Below are 14569 nucleotides of genomic sequence, written 5' to 3'. Positions count from 1 at the left end.
AACCATGTTTTTGATATAATCTCTTTTTATTTGTAGTATGATTGTATTATATTATTTTTTTCAGGTGATGACACGGACTGGTTGCCTAGTAGTTTCGCTGGCGAGGAATAGAAAGAAATAGTGAGTGTGACAGAGAAGGATACAGAAGAGTGAGCGCTAGGACGCTTGAAAATGAGAGACGCAGTGTAAAGAAAATATGCGGAATCCATGCCGAGAATAAGGAATGAGTGATGAAAGTGACCGAATAAGAGATGAAAGCTGAATGCCGTATGCAAAGTGAAATGACTGTGGTTTGTATAGAAACGATGAGAGAGCGCGTGGGCGGAGTGTTGAGGGTCACTCGTGGGGTTGTAGGGATCGAAAAGTGTTTGATCTGCATGTGTTTCATGAGACTTTCATATCAGATCAAGGGTGGGAAGGAGCGAATTAACGATTATAGGTTGTAAAAGAGAGTGGACATGATGGTGCTGTTTTCTTTTCGGAACACGACGAGGGGTATCATTGTCAAAGAGGAGGGATATGGGGGTATCAAGAGAGTGGAGGATTAGCAAGAAAGCAGCAGTCAACGAGTCTGCACCCAGTGCGGTGACCTAGAACTGCTGTCCATTTCTGGACGAAGTTCGCGAAGGGATCCGGTCGCTGGAAAGGACGTTTTTGCTGTACGCATTGGGACTTGATTTCCGCGGCCAGTTCATGAGGCGGTAGGCGTTGCGCGGAGTCGTGTCTCTCGCCATGTAGGTGACGTTGTTCTGATCGACACCCTGGATGCAGACGTGCGGTGTCCCGCCAACGCTGGGTAGTTGGATGATTTCTTCGTCGTCGCTGTCGTCTTCTGAGTAGCTGATCTGGCTAAATCTGACTGGGGAGGCTTGTGCGCGCATGCGGAGGACTGATGGGGCACCGCTCATGTTCGTTAGGTTGCCATGGGACGAGTTGGTTCTCATGGATACAGCGCGGCCTGAGTTGCTTGGAGGTTGGCGGAACGATTGAAGTAGATCCATGTAGGTCATTCCCTCCTGAGGGCTCTCCATCTTTTGCTGCTTCGCCTCCCTGTTGCCGAGAACTCCTAGGGAGGGGAGAGGAGCATCAGTGTGCCTGCGTCGACTTGTTGTCTGAGTGGCTCGGAGAGTCGTCACGGGAACGCTCGTGGAGATGCTTCTGCGCTGCTCAGGAGTTCTCTTGTGCTTTTTGAAGGAGCTTTTGCGGATGAGTTTCGAGAATTGTCCTTCTTTTGAAGAGAGGCTCCGTTCCAGACCAGGCGCGGGGCACAATGGCACATGAGGAGTCCTGTCAAAGGATTCCTGAGACGGCGAAGGAGTGAGTGAGGGTTCAGTGGGAAAGGAAATGCGCTGAAAGGCCTCGTGAGAATTGATCTCCCTGACAATAGCATCTTGGAGACTCTCAAAGGTAGGGTGTGGTGTGACCTCTTGGGTCGAAGCAAAAGCCTGCCTGAACATGTCCATAATCTCGATGACTTTGTCGTTGGACGGAGCCGTGGAGGCGATGGATGTTGGTGTTCCCACAGGGAGAGGGCTGTTCATAACCTCCGCAATGCTAGGAGCTTGCTTGGGATCGACAGCACTGGGAGTAGGTGGCTGTATCGCCCGATGTGCAATTTTCGCAGTTGGACTTCCTCGAGCTGCTAGCTTTGTGTTTATAGAAAGGTCTCGGATGTTCTTCTTGCTTCCTTGACGAGGGGATGCTGGAGGAGTGCTCTGTGTATCCTGAAAGGATTCAGTCTCGCTCGTACTGTCACTACCAATAGATAGTGGTAGTGTTGGGCTATCAGGTAGGGGCGTATTGCTCCACTTATCGCCTTGTTTGTGAGCAGGAGGGATGCCCAAGTATCCATTTGAACTCGAAACTGATTCTTTCCTAAGCGCATTGTTCCGTTCAGCCAGCAAGTCAGGGGCAGACCGCTGAGATCGCAGGGAGCTTCTCTGGAAGGCGCCTTCCCTCGAAGAGCCAGGGCGCTCCTCAGTACGCAATTGAGGTACAGAGACCGAACTCTCCGGAGAGGTTGACCGCGCCAACCGCGTGCTTTTCCCCCGTGACTGCGGACGATCCCTAGTATTGTCGACATACCTCTGTGAGCCCTGCTGGGAACGAGGTGGTGTAGCTTGAGAGCGCGAGCTAGTACTGCGGGGAATGGAGCGACTGCTGCCTCTACTCGAGATATTCCGGTCTGCTACGTCTTCCTGATACAGACTTGAGACCGGATGCGAGTAGGCGTTTTTGAGCGCCAGTCCTCTTAAGAAGGTAGCCATGTTCCGTTCGGCTATGTCTTCATTGTATGGTGTGATCGGCGACAAGGTGCTGCTGCTTTGGATGTGATACCGGTGCGAGGAGAACAAAGCATCAAGCAGATCAACGTGCCGGGTGACCTTCCCCGGAGGGCGAGTTGATGCCCGAGATGGAGGCGCATGCGAACGAGAGGATAGGGGCCTTGACTGTAGCTGATCGTGCGTTACTTCACACTGCTCTGCAGGCGTCTGGTCATGAACTCCCGCGGCCATGCGCCGGGATGTCTTCATGTTGGGCAAGTCGTGATCATCGCCTCCTACGCTGCCTGCCCGAGCTTCTTGGCCGTCCAAATTTGCCGGCGAAGATTTCTCCGCATGGAAGAATCGCTTGAAGGCAACCATAATGGTGTCATCAGCTGCAGCTAAACCATATGAATAGATTTGGTATGGCTGTGATGTGTGTGGCAACGCTCAAGTGCGTGCGGAGATATGTTTATGGTAACAATGCGACGAGACTTTCGGACGTTAGAATACGAGCTTCTCGAGGGATGATGATGACGATCAGATCGGAGAAGATGAATGGAGGAAAGGAATGTAATCTAGAGCTGCTGTCATGATAACGTCTAACTCATAACGAAGTCGCTGAACGCAAGAGCACTCCGTACTCGAGAGGATGAAGGAGTGATGAGAAGGAAGAATGACGGGGAGAGGGAGAGCGAGGAAGCTGAGAGAAGAGAAAAGCAGCATCGATGAACAAAGAATGGATCGTCTACGTGGAATAGCTGCCCGGTTCGCAGATCCGATAATTGTTCGTGCCTGTATCAGGGGTAGAAGTGGTCCAGGTCTCCGTAATCCATCAAGACAAGATGGGGCTGAGCCGGCGGACGGGAGGGGACCAGTGAAAAGAAATTGCGAGCTAGATGCGCATTGCGCCGGTCACGCTCAAAGACCATGGCTCTGCGATAGTTATTTGCCCTAGTCGAATGGCGCGGTCTGAAGTGCTTATACAGATTACAGGGACCCCCTCCTCGTGGCCATTGTGGAATCCCAGCGGCCAGTGCCCAGCACACAATCGAAGCAGCTGTGCTGACTGGCGACTGTGTAGAACGTGCAGCAGAGCAAAGCCCTAACGTCCTCATACCCACTATGCATAAACCTAGAATCCCGAGTCCACCTGACAGCGAGGGCGTCGAAATTGGATCTGCACGACGTGCGGTCGAGCTAGTACCGCCATCATGCCAATATTAGCAAATGATCCAGACCTGACGTTATTTACCAGGCACATACGGTAACCATAGGCCGGCCGACAGCAGAGTGGGTCGGGGTCGAGGAGGTACAGAGTTCATGGGACGAGGAGTTGACGGCTTAGGGCCGGACCAACCGACTGCGCGCACCAGTCAGAAGCCGAGTATTCGCGCGGAATGGAGCACACGAACACCTATGAAATTAGCGCGGAGAGGATGAACGTGCCCTTGCACCTATCGGGTAGTTGATCGTCTACCGACAGCGAACCACGACCCGGTCACTAAGCGGGAAGGCCTCGTTCGAGCCGAGCATCAGCATATCCCGGGCGTGTACTATGGTAAAGCCCGCCCCATTCACCGTATCGATTGACAGGGGCAGGTCATGTTAGATGCCCGACCCTGGGCCGCTATTGGAAGCCCAGCACTAACGGAGGAATGTGACAGTGCCGTTTGACACGACGACGTTGGATCCCTATTTTGCTTTTGTGACAGGAACTTCTTTTTCAAAAAAAAAAAAAAAAAAAAAAAAAAAAAACAAAAAACAAAAAATTAGCTGTTCCACTCTCGGTTTTCTCGTCACACATGCCCCTCTTTTGATTGGTTTTTTTTGTTTATCGCTGGAAAGTGGAAGCCGCAGGGGGCTCATCACGAGCAAGCTGGGAAGTTTAAATGACTATGAACCATGCATCGGAGATGGAACCATCCTCTTAGATTGAGGGGAATGGAGCAAGATCGCGCATCTCAGGGGCTGAAACGCCGAAGCGCGATGGCTCCATGCTTGCTTGGGAAATCAAAAGATGCGATCATGGCGGAAAAGACTGGAGACTGGGTGGGATAGGATGATGGAGACTTGGAGATGGAGAAAATGAATGTTGACAAGGAAGAAAGACCATTCCAAGGCCGAACAAGACAAACGCCGCAAAAACAGGTCAGGGGACTGGAGCCAATCACGGGGGACACACGCCGGACGAGACCTTTCCTCGCTGGGAATTATCCCCGGCGGCCGGGAGTTGATACTGCCAACTGCTTCCCGTTGAACTTTTATGCTTAGTAGTTATGTCTACACTTTACGGAGGAGATTCAGAAGTATCCAATTTCTATGGCTATCATGAACTGAAGTGTAACCTCGTTCAGTAGTGGAAAAACTGATTCATAGACCATATAATCATCCATGGACTCCTTCTCCTCGGAGATGGGATATGAAAGCATACCCGTACGATAAAAAACAAGGTATCCATAATCGATATTGTCAGTCTCCCCTACACACATACTCACACCTCTCAAATCTCATCTACTGCATACCCTGCATACATATTATCAATTTTTTACCACTGACAGCTCCACTCAGCCTTAGATTAGTTTCAAACGGAGATATGATTCCAACTAGACTAGACGGGGGCAGACGCGCAAGAAAATCAGAGCTATCTAGACCGCATCTAATATCGAGAACAAAAACAAAAAGAAAAAAAAAAAGTGGCCCTTACAATTGCGCCTAAATGATGCTTAAACCGGACCACTAACCTACTAGAGTTGTCGGCTCCGATCACACAAATGTGATTGATGGACGCTAACGCACTGGGATTGATTATCATCCACGCTTCACTTCTGCCCCTCAATCGATCAACTAATTTAGTACAAGGGCCCTGTTCCTGGGGGCGGTGATTGTGTGGTTTGCACCAAAGTAAATCCAAGATCGTATGATCATATGATTCTCTGTTATATGTACGTGCTTCAAGGTGGTGCGGGAGGACAAACAGCATTGTAAGTGGCATCGTGAGATTGCGTTAATCTGTATGTGGCGTATTATTTCATGCATTACGGAGTATATAATTTTCGTTCAAGCCAGGTAGTAGGTGGAATCCATGCTGTGCATGCCTATAACTAAGCTTACTATATCTGGCCTCCGCTCTGTATACTCACAGTCCAGAGGAGAACTCGAAATACTACCAACCCAAACGACACACTTTCTCTACTAACTACTAACATAATGATATCAGTTTAACCAGCCATCTTCAGTGGTTTCTCTTTGACAATTGCCTATATAACGGTGATTGTTAAGGTAAATATACCATACTATCGGCTTTCATTCAACTCATGTTGCAGGACAACTATAGCAGATATTAGAGAGATCACGATCATACCATGGCAGATTTCTCTGGTGCGAAATGCAATAGTCATAACAACACAAATATGACGGCCCTCAGCACGAATGATACTACACCTGAATTTCAAGTAAAGATAATGGCACGTACCAATAATGTCTTTTAGCTTACCACGATCATGGCCTACGCTCCCGTTTAAGATTAGAAAACCGACATATGACGAGAAATCCTTATTCAACGAAGGGCACTTGGAATCCAGCCCCATCTCAGCAATAACCGAGTAAGGCCCGAGATATAATATATACAGACGCCCCAACGCCCGATTTCCGTCCAGATTCAGTTAACCTCCTAACTCCCTAAGCAAGGAAAGAACAAGAAACAGAAAACGAAAAAGGAGCCGGTTAAATCCCCGCAAACCATTCCTCAATACCGACTCTCTGAGCTCCCATATGGTGAACAAGCAAGCAAGCAACGAACACCGATTCCTCACTCCTCCTTCTTAGCCTTCTTCGCGGCCGGCATCAGACCCTGCGAGCTGGGGGAACGCGTAACAGGAGCGTAGATCGGCATGAAGCGGAAGCTGTTATCGATGATGGTCGAGGCTTCGGAGTCATCATCAACTTCATCCGCCATCTTGCGTTTGGGGGAAAGCGGGTTAAGAAGATTGGCGATGCTGACGACTCCACTAGAGTGTTCGATGGTGGGGCTGTTAGGCTCAACACTGCTTTCTTTGTCGGTAGCAGTGATCATATCCAAACCATGCTTCTTGGTCGGGGTGGTGGCGGAACCAATGCTGAGATCATATTTGCCATTCTTGATGACGGCATCAAGGTTCTTCTTCAGACGGTGGTAACGCATGCGCGCGGCCCCATTGTTGAGGTTGGTGGCCTCGCTGAGAGCCTTCCAGTCGACCTGATGGGCATGTTAGTATGTGAGGGAAGATGGGCAGCACCAAGTAGAAGGGAGACTTACAACTCTGAAGTCAGAATACAGGAGGCACATGTATAGGAACACGATAGTGTCGTTGGGATTAGGCTTAGTCATTTTTACGGTGGATGAAGAGCAGTTGAGGATGAGATATTAGGAGTGTTATGTAGAGAGACAAGGTGGTATGACTTGACTTGACGAACACCTTGTTTGGTCCGGTTGAGAGGGTTGTAGAAGAAGGTTGGTTGAGAGAGAGAGAGAGAGAAGAAGAGAGGGAAGGGAGGAAGAATTTATAGGGATGTACAAGACCACAAGATGAAGAGATGAAGAGATGTGATTCACCAAACAGTGACATCGTCGCCGTGGAATGGCCATGGATGGCAGTTCGCAAATATAACCGGATAGCACGAGGAAATACGAAGTTATAAGAGGTTGGAGGAAAGGGATGCATAGTGGGAGCGCATTGTATTAGGTGCTAAAATGTGAAGGATATATGATATTGAACAACGCCACATGTGCACAAATCAGGTTCACAATTACACCGTGTTTGCGCCGGTGGACAAACCAGCAAACCTCTCTGCAGACTCCTTCACAGCTTCTGCAAGCACTGTGTGGGCACCCCGAGCTGCATTCACTGCCCCATCAATGAGAGATTCATGGTTCAGACTCTGATCAGTAGTGCCTAATGATGCCTTGGAATGATCGCCCTTGAGCCATAATTCCGTAATTTCATCTCTTGAGGGCATGTAGGCGACGACACAGGCAGACAGAATAGACTTGTGCTCAGCTGGGTCCGTATCGAGCATCAGCTTAGGTGTAGATGTTTCACCCTCTGCTGACTCATCGGAGACGATGGCAGCCACACCACCAGCTACAAGATCAAGGCAGTCAATTCGAGCATCAGCAATTGCCGCAGACGCAGCGGTAATGCAACCAGCCAACACATTCATCATTCCCCAAGGAGCATCATGCGAGTCGGGTGCATCGCCCCACCAGCGATCATCTTCTGCTTCCAGGATGGTGATTGTGATATCGAGGCCACTCTTGGGCCAGCGCTCAGCAACAATCACCCCTCTAAGCGCCGTCTCTAGGTGTACACCCAGGTCCCGTTCGCTAGCATCGCGGATATGCCCTTTTCTTTGACGGGCAGCAAACGGCGCATACTTCACATGTGTCGTAAGGACGACGTTGGGCGAAAAGCTAGCCGAGCGCGGCAGGGGCTTAGGGCCATGAACTGTACAGGCAAGCTTCAATGCCGAGGAAGGAGGAATCAGGGATTGGGGGTTTGAGCGTGCAGCAGCAAGAGATGCGGAGGGTTCGAACTCAAGATAGGCGGAACCAGATGCCGAAGGGATGAGACCTGTCTTCAGGACTAGAATGAAAGTAAATTAGCCATACTATCATCCAACAAGAATCGTAGTTGCCCTTACAGATCTTGCGAAGCTCATCCGGCTGCCTTTGACGTCGTGGTCTGCCGGTAGAAATGCTAGAAGCGGACTTGAGAGATGAGGCGAAAACGGCCGGCCTCGTGCCGCTAGGCGGCCCATTGATTCTTCGTCTGTCAGTCATTACACATGACTTGGCATCCTCGTACCAGCGCGACAAGCGATTGAGGAAGCGAGACAAAGATTTGGGTCAGAAACTTGGATGGCCAAGCAGAGCTGCTGTCGATGTCCAAAAGCGGTCATCTACAATTTTGAGGGAAGTTTGCATGGTTTGCAAGGCGGGCAGCGCGGAATTCGGCGCTTTCTTTTTCCTCGTCCAGTTTTCCTTTTCTTCGCTTCGACTCGCGCTTTTCCTTTCTCTTCTTCTCCCGCACCACACAAGCTTGATTGTTTGCGAAAAGCAGCAAGTCTTTTATGTTGAGACTTCAAAAACTTCAAGTCTGCCTTTATTGGCAACTTGTCACTAACTGATATAATGTGAGTCTTACCCACTTCTTCACTTCCTTACTATCATTGCTTGATGAACAAGATCCAAAAATCTTTCAGTTCTGGCGACAAACAAATGGGCCTTGAACAAACATGCATCACCATCTGATTATGCACTACAATTGCCTCGTGTTTCCTCTTCCATGTCTGGTTGAGTAGCTTTGCTGACATTGCTTTAAGATTATAGGATGATAGCTACAGCTATATCACCTCAATTCCGCCATTGTAAACTAATTGGTATGCCACCCTCTTTCCCCTCCCACAGCCCTCCAGGCCTCAACCCTGGACCATCATCCAATGATGAGAAACATTTTTTTCAGTTCTGCTTCTGCAAATACCTTGAAGAAAACAAAATACCTTACCAAAAACTCCTGATCCAATTGGACAAACATCACTACTTGTTCCACTCATTGCTTTCAGTCAACAATCTTACTGACAGCTCTCAAGACTTCTTCTAGGTACTTGTAAAATCATACGTGTCATTGACAAACACCGAGCTACATCATCCTGGACTCATCAGAAGAGGTATGCTTATAACTTTCGGTTACACACAAACCATAAACACAACAAACCCACACGTCGATGATGACAACAAGTCAATCCATTCAATGATCTCCTTCTTGGAGAACCGCCCCTCGGGCCTGCATCATCCAACAATGTCATGCATATGACTTCAACGATCTACTTTTCCATCTCCCTTATACTGGACCTTACGCTCCCTATCCTCCCTCGGGAAGATGTGCAGGCGTTCAAGGGAGGAAGGTTGTGGAGTCTTGGAGAGGTAGGCTAAATCGTTGTTGTCCGCATTGTCGGCGTTGGTATGTTTGTTGTGTCTGACTTGTGTCAGGGCCTTTTTCCCGCCTCGTCGTTCGTTTTGGATGGCTTGACGGGGGATCGGAACTGGCAGGGGAAGGGATGAATTACCCGGCTTGGCTGATCCTTCCATATACTCTATTCTTCTTGGAATAGAGTCCATGCCCTATATCTCAGAACCACATTCTTGAGTGGATCGTGAGCTGACTTTCTCGTCTGCCTGCAGACTTTCTCTCGTCTTGTCCGCCTTATTATAGCTTGTAAAAATAATCATATCTTCTCATCTTGATACCAATACTTGTCTTCCATATACCCGCTACACCTACAACTTTAGTACCCGTAAAGCCAGAGTAAAAGTAACAGAAGTGGAATAGCCTTATGTATGGTGTGAAGCTTTATTTACACTTGTTTATCATTTGTAATCCCATCTCGGACTTTCTGCAGCACCATGCAACTACACAACTAGCCTCCTGTAACACACCAGCCGACCGAGTTTCGAATCTGCAGTAGAGAAAATGGGATAGATAAGCAGAAAAAGTCGCAACAGCGTTGCATTTATCAACCCCGCCCAGTCAGTAAGAAACACTCTTCACTCCTCATCCTTCTCATGCGCCTCAGTGGGCGTTGTAGCACCATCTCTGGTCATGCTATATGGAGCCTAGTTTAAACATAACCTATTAGCCTTTCGTAACCAAAGAAAAGGGGCCTCATATGTGAAAGTACAAATACTCACCAAGACCCGCTTCGCATTACAGATCCTCCAAGCGAGGTTCCGAACAGTCCCATCAGCTCGGACAACTTCAGGGGCGAATTCGATACCGAACCTAGGTAAAATATTAATTAGCATACTGAATACTGGCCGCTGGAACTATTAGTAGTATAGTTACTCACATCTGATGTACAGCAAAGACGACTCTTTTAGCGAATTTGCCGTCACGCTCTACAAGGCTACCGAACTGCTCTTCCACAGTTTCAGGCGCGATTTCAGGGTCTCGGTCGAAGCAGTTGCGGACAACAGGGAGGAGGCTCTTTTCGACGGACGCCTGGTTATCTTCGAAGGATTCTTCATCGAAGCGCCGGATGCGGATCTCGAAGGGACGAGAAATCGCCATGACATTGTGTTTGCCGTTGTGGTGATAACGGAACTCGAAGACACCTTGAGTCCAGAAGAGCTTGTCGCCTGAGAAGATGACTTCGCCGGTGGCGACGTCGCGATGCTCACTGTTTTGGGTGACAATGTCGCTGGTTACGATGCCCTTCTCGCAGGTGAGATTGTCGTAGAAACCCTCGTTTGTGGCGACCCATCTTCCTTGAGAGGAGACGCGAGAGACTTCACGCGAGGTATTGTCCGTGACTCGGTACAGGCTGATCCAGTCCTTCTTGCTGTGGTTCAAAGGAGCGGTCCATTTGACTTTGATCGGGGAGCCATATTCGAAAACCAGGTTCTTCAAATCGCCTCGTCTGTCAAGGGGCACGCGAGCGTTGGCACCTTCTCTACCAGTACTCTTATCGCACTCCTCAAGAGAGGATGAATCCGTACCTTCGACTTCCAGGGCATAGTCCCGGGAGTCCAAGCCAGCGAGGTCCTCATCAATGCGGGAGATGGTCACACGTGCGGGATATGTCTGGAATAGCGCAGTAGTGTCCTTGACGAAGGTATTAACGCCGGCAGCTAGTTTAGGGCGAGCGGTGTCGATCAGATCCTCGATAAACTCGAAAGAGTCATCGAAGATCTTGTCCACGCTTCCATGAAGCTGACGGAGAGTGGGGGGCAGGGTCCGCTTCAGGCTCTTGACCAGCCCCGCATCCTGTCGCAGGCTTCGGCCATACAGCTTCTGCATGTGCGGGCGCTCCACGAATTGGATGAAAGCCATACTTAAAATGTGGCTCAAAAGGGCCAGGAATGTAATTGCGCCACTACTTGTGATCAAGACGGCGCCCCAGACGCCGGCCAGACCCAGCACCCGTTCAGGATTGTTCAGGAAGCGATATATACCGTTATACGTTAACTTATGGGCCCCTTCGAAGAAGAAGTCCCCATAGAACCAGCCAAACTCCCCGAGAGACTCGTAGATGCTGGCGGAGGTCCAGATTTGCAAGCTAATGAGCCCTGCGCCCAGAACATGACGGAGCAAGACCAGACCGTAGCCCCAGTCCGCGGGCAGCGTGTACATTTTCCATACGGCAGCAATGAAACTAGCATAGCACATAATCATACTCAGATGATAAGTGCCTTTCCACTGGTTCCAGGCCTCATTAGGTGATTCACCATACTTAAGAAAATGACGGGTCCACGCTTTACAGTCGGATTGCTCGGTCAAAAGATATCCGATGCCCACCGAAAACACCAGTCTCCATACCGCGGCATTGGCCACGAAGAGAAATTGGTATCGGGGCGTTGAGGGCGTCAGAACGGTCAGTGCAAATACGAGTAGCTGGATCAGGATTGATGATGTATCCGTTATCCGATACAGATCCAAGTTGTTGAAACCCAGGAGATTGTGAACTGAAGGAGGTGGGCCGCTTGGGGATGTTGTCGCTTGGGGCAGTGGCTCATCGGTTGACGCTGAGGCAACGGAAGGCTCAGTGGCCTGAGATGATGTAGATACAGAGTCTTGTTCGGTCATACGCTTCCGCGGTGGAGGAGGGTTGTACGTCTTGTCGATGTGCGGGTTTTCGACAAACACCAAAAAGGCGAATTGAGCTGCATGGGCGATTATGGAGATGAAGAGTACTTTGTAGCTGGCCGCCATCAATGAGATACCGTAGTACCCGGCGTATCCGACCGAATACATGGGGTGAGGGGCCATTTCGAAGACGCCATCGAACGTCAACTCTTGGTCGATGAGGTAGAAGAAGTCTCCCCAGTACCAAGCATAGTCTTTAACCACGCGGTGTGCGTCTAGTTTGACCCAAAGGTTGAACAAGACGAGCACAATGCCGGCCGACCAACGCGAGACTGTCATCAACATGCTCTCACCCACAGGATGGTGGCTACATGCTATAGCAAAGAGACAATATGACGTGAAGTCGCACATCAAGATCAAGTCCACCAAGCGTCTAAAGACAAGCCAAGTGTTGTACTCAATCGGAGCTTCTTCAAAGGAATAGTCTGTAGGGATCTTAGTCTCCAATTCCCGCTTGAGCAAGTTATACACGTTGGGATGCGGATTCTGGTTAGTAGAGGGGTTCACAAAGATCCTTGTCTTTTCTGCCCAGCGCACAAGAGTCTTGTGGTGGGACTGGTTATGCAAAAGCCATCCTATTCCGGCATTGTAAGCTGCACGCCAGAAGAGGTAGATAACCGCAAACACAGGTATTTTGGCAAAGTCCGGGAGCCACCATAGTAAAAGGATGTGTGCTCCCAGTATAGCCAGAACTATCACATCGGACAAATTCTTAGGTTCCGAAGGCGACAGGAGTTGAGAGACCATGTCGTGGGTTTGGGGCACCGTGAACACTAAGAAGCAATGAGGTAAATTAGCCGCCAACTTCCGCCACTATAACGTAGAAGTCCGCCATCATTGATTGATTACAGAATCTCTGAGTCCAACCAGACAGAACGCATAAACTCAATGGAATGCCTACCTGTACCATCAGGGGTCCTGCCAAAGGTTTTCTTGTTCTGGCTTGTACCATCTTTGGCTTCGACCTCACCGGCAGCAGTGAGTGCACCAGCGCCCAGGGATGAGTCGGACTGAGAGGACTGAAACCTCTCGCGAAGTCCATCATCCCCGATGTGAGTGCCTGTTGAGAGGCCTCGATCCATGCTTGTTTACCGAGAAGTGGTTGGGGGTAAGTAATGAAAAAAAGCGCACAGTCGAGAGAAAAGCATGTGACAGAGGTGCTGGGGGCAGGCCGTATTTAAAGCGTCAGGGTAACTATGATTGGTCCGTGCTGCTCAATTCTGAGTCACCAAGCCGCATTGGGGAATCCCTCGAGATCGCTGGGAATGGTGTCCAAAAGGTGAAGCGTAAACAGCACACAACCAAGGTCTAAATGCTTAATGGTTGAGTGTAAGTAACCAGCAATGGGGAAAGTTAGAGGACCGTCCACGTATTTATTCTGGCAAAGCGTTGGGGTTAGGACTAGCGAGCAATATGAGACAGCAGCGACATCTCCTCCCCAAGTGCCCACTTTTGTCGGTTAGCACTGCTTGAGTGTGGGCCCCCGTGCACTGCCTGGGGAAAGACCCGGACTCTCAAGCAGTCCAACTGACGCCAGTTATGACGCTTGCCCGGTACGCTTTCTTGGGAAGAATGGGCTGGAATGGAAGAGAAGTAATGGATCTCAACATCCCAGGGTCCGACGACCTGCCCACTTTTACCCACCGCAGATTGGATCGCTGCGCACTACCAGATTCTGGTCCATGGTACACGATTTGGAAGAAAGGGTGAACCTCTTCTCCCACACCAGATATCGTCGATCACGAACATATGCGGACTACCGCATCATTCCAATTTGCACCTGCTGGCTGCTGGCCCGTTAATGATGCAGCCACATCCTCAAAACTGGCTTTCGGGAAGCAGCTCCCCTCCCTCGCTCCAGGCATTCCGGGCCATTTCATGCACACTTTGGTATTGGACATAGATTTCTAATGGCGGCAACTGCGCCTGCTCATTGATCACGGACCCATTGGATATTGAATCAATTGTTTCTTTCCATCAATAGAATATCATGAATACCCAGGATGGTGTGTACCTTGATTGAAACCAAGGTCGATGCAACTAAATCTGTACCCGGTAGCGCATGCGGACAATGAGCACTCCCTATGGCCAACGCACTCATTCCGAACGACATTGGCTCCACGAGAGATGCATCTCTTCCCCTCATCTTAAGAAAAGTCGTGCAGTACTGCCATCTTCTGACTATCCCAGGATAGAAACTGATTGACAGGACTATGTGAGGTGTTATTTCTCCTTTTAACGCACATATGGTGACATTCTGGCTCGCATGGAAAGTCACCCGCTTGATAACAAAATATTGTGGGTGTCTTTCTATCCTGTCCTACCCAACTATGAATGCTTCATGTGGGCAACGTCTTTTGAGGATGCTCTTACCCTTATGTGAGAACCTGGTCCTTGATCAATAGGGATAATATTATATCATTGCGCAACCGGGTTGTGGGCATTGTTGAACCTCGTTAAAGTTCTGACACTGCATGAATTTTCCGCGTTACCCCTCCCGACAGCCAGATTGAAATCAGGTTGCCCCTCTCGTGTCAGGCCTGTCTGGTTGGCATCCCTTCTGACTGCGAGTCGGCGAACTTGCCATGATATTAGATATAGTAGAGACAGCGTCTGTCGGGC

General features: G+C 49.6%; 7 protein-coding genes across 7 annotated transcripts; all 7 read right to left on the bottom strand.

Moving 5' to 3' along the window:
* Window positions 1–4: 4 nt before the first annotated feature.
* Window positions 5–489, bottom strand: BO83DRAFT_219722 (uncharacterized protein). The gene has a single exon (XM_025526801.1). The coding sequence runs from the start codon at window positions 386–388 to the stop codon at window positions 86–88; it is 303 nt and encodes a 100-aa protein (XP_025390881.1). The 5' UTR covers window positions 389–489; the 3' UTR covers window positions 5–85.
* On the bottom strand, window positions 490–2855 carry BO83DRAFT_219727 (uncharacterized protein). The gene has a single exon (XM_025526802.1). The coding sequence runs from the start codon at window positions 2643–2645 to the stop codon at window positions 591–593; it is 2055 nt and encodes a 684-aa protein (XP_025390880.1). The 5' UTR covers window positions 2646–2855; the 3' UTR covers window positions 490–590.
* Window positions 2855–3761, bottom strand: BO83DRAFT_219720 (uncharacterized protein). Its single transcript, XM_025526800.1, has 2 exons — window positions 3531–3761; window positions 2855–3464 (listed from the first exon to the last, which is right to left on the bottom strand). Exons 1-2 carry the CDS (start codon window positions 3587–3589, stop codon window positions 3065–3067), a joined length of 459 nt encoding a protein of 152 aa, XP_025390879.1. The 5' UTR covers window positions 3590–3761; the 3' UTR covers window positions 2855–3064.
* Window positions 3762–6000: 2239 nt separating this feature from the next.
* Window positions 6001–6633, bottom strand: BO83DRAFT_415493 (uncharacterized protein; the record flags this gene model as incomplete). Its single annotated transcript, XM_025534636.1, has 2 exons — window positions 6001–6501; window positions 6562–6633. The coding sequence occupies 2 exons, from the start codon at window positions 6631–6633 to the stop codon at window positions 6076–6078; spliced, it is 498 nt and encodes a 165-aa protein (XP_025390878.1). The 3' UTR covers window positions 6001–6075.
* Window positions 6634–6880: 247 nt separating this feature from the next.
* On the bottom strand, window positions 6881–8163 carry BO83DRAFT_406680 (3' exoribonuclease family protein). The gene is made up of 2 exons (XM_025533897.1): window positions 7947–8163; window positions 6881–7888 (listed from the first exon to the last, which is right to left on the bottom strand). The coding sequence occupies exons 1-2, from the start codon at window positions 8083–8085 to the stop codon at window positions 7053–7055; spliced, it is 975 nt and encodes a 324-aa protein (XP_025390877.1). The 5' UTR covers window positions 8086–8163; the 3' UTR covers window positions 6881–7052.
* A 957-nt stretch (window positions 8164–9120) lies between these two features.
* On the bottom strand, window positions 9121–9423 carry BO83DRAFT_386758 (uncharacterized protein; the record flags this gene model as incomplete). Its single annotated transcript, XM_025532683.1, has 1 exon — window positions 9121–9423. The coding sequence occupies one exon, from the start codon at window positions 9421–9423 to the stop codon at window positions 9121–9123; it is 303 nt and encodes a 100-aa protein (XP_025390876.1).
* Window positions 9424–9849: 426 nt separating this feature from the next.
* On the bottom strand, window positions 9850–13029 carry BO83DRAFT_308188 (phosphatidylethanolamine N-methyltransferase; the record flags this gene model as incomplete). Its single annotated transcript, XM_025527358.1, has 4 exons — window positions 9850–9918; window positions 9994–10084; window positions 10152–12720; window positions 12849–13029. 4 exons carry the CDS (start codon window positions 13027–13029, stop codon window positions 9850–9852), a joined length of 2910 nt encoding a protein of 969 aa, XP_025390875.1.
* Between the last annotated feature and the right edge of the window lie 1540 nt (window positions 13030–14569).

Source organism: Aspergillus eucalypticola (genome assembly GCF_003184535.1).
Source record: "Aspergillus eucalypticola CBS 122712 chromosome Unknown BO83scaffold_6, whole genome shotgun sequence".
Lineage (NCBI taxonomy): Eukaryota > Fungi > Ascomycota > Eurotiomycetes > Eurotiales > Aspergillaceae > Aspergillus > Aspergillus eucalypticola.
The sequence above is the reverse complement of the archived record's forward strand: the minus strand, read 5'-3'. Positions and strand labels throughout refer to the sequence as shown.

What these genes read in the sequence shown, in the direction of transcription:
- BO83DRAFT_219727 (XM_025526802.1), bottom strand. Translation starts at nt 2,645, where the DNA reads ATGGTTGCCTTCAAGCGATTCTTCCATGCGGAGAAATCTTCGCCGGCA.
- BO83DRAFT_406680 (XM_025533897.1), bottom strand. Translation starts at nt 8,085, where the DNA reads ATGACTGACAGACGAAGAATCAATGGGCCGCCTAGCGGCACGAGGCCG. An exon ending in GGATGAGCTTCGCAAGATCT is followed by an intron (nt 7,889 to 7,946) that starts GTAAGGGCAACT and finishes CTTTCATTCTAG; the next exon opens with TCCTGAAGACAGGTCTCATC.
- BO83DRAFT_219722 (XM_025526801.1), bottom strand. Translation starts at nt 388, where the DNA reads ATGAAACACATGCAGATCAAACACTTTTCGATCCCTACAACCCCACGA.
- BO83DRAFT_219720 (XM_025526800.1), bottom strand. Translation starts at nt 3,589, where the DNA reads ATGAACTCTGTACCTCCTCGACCCCGACCCACTCTGCTGTCGGCCGGC. An exon ending in TCGGCCGGCCTATGGTTACC is followed by an intron (nt 3,465 to 3,530) that starts GTATGTGCCTGG and finishes TGGCGGTACTAG; the next exon opens with CTCGACCGCACGTCGTGCAG.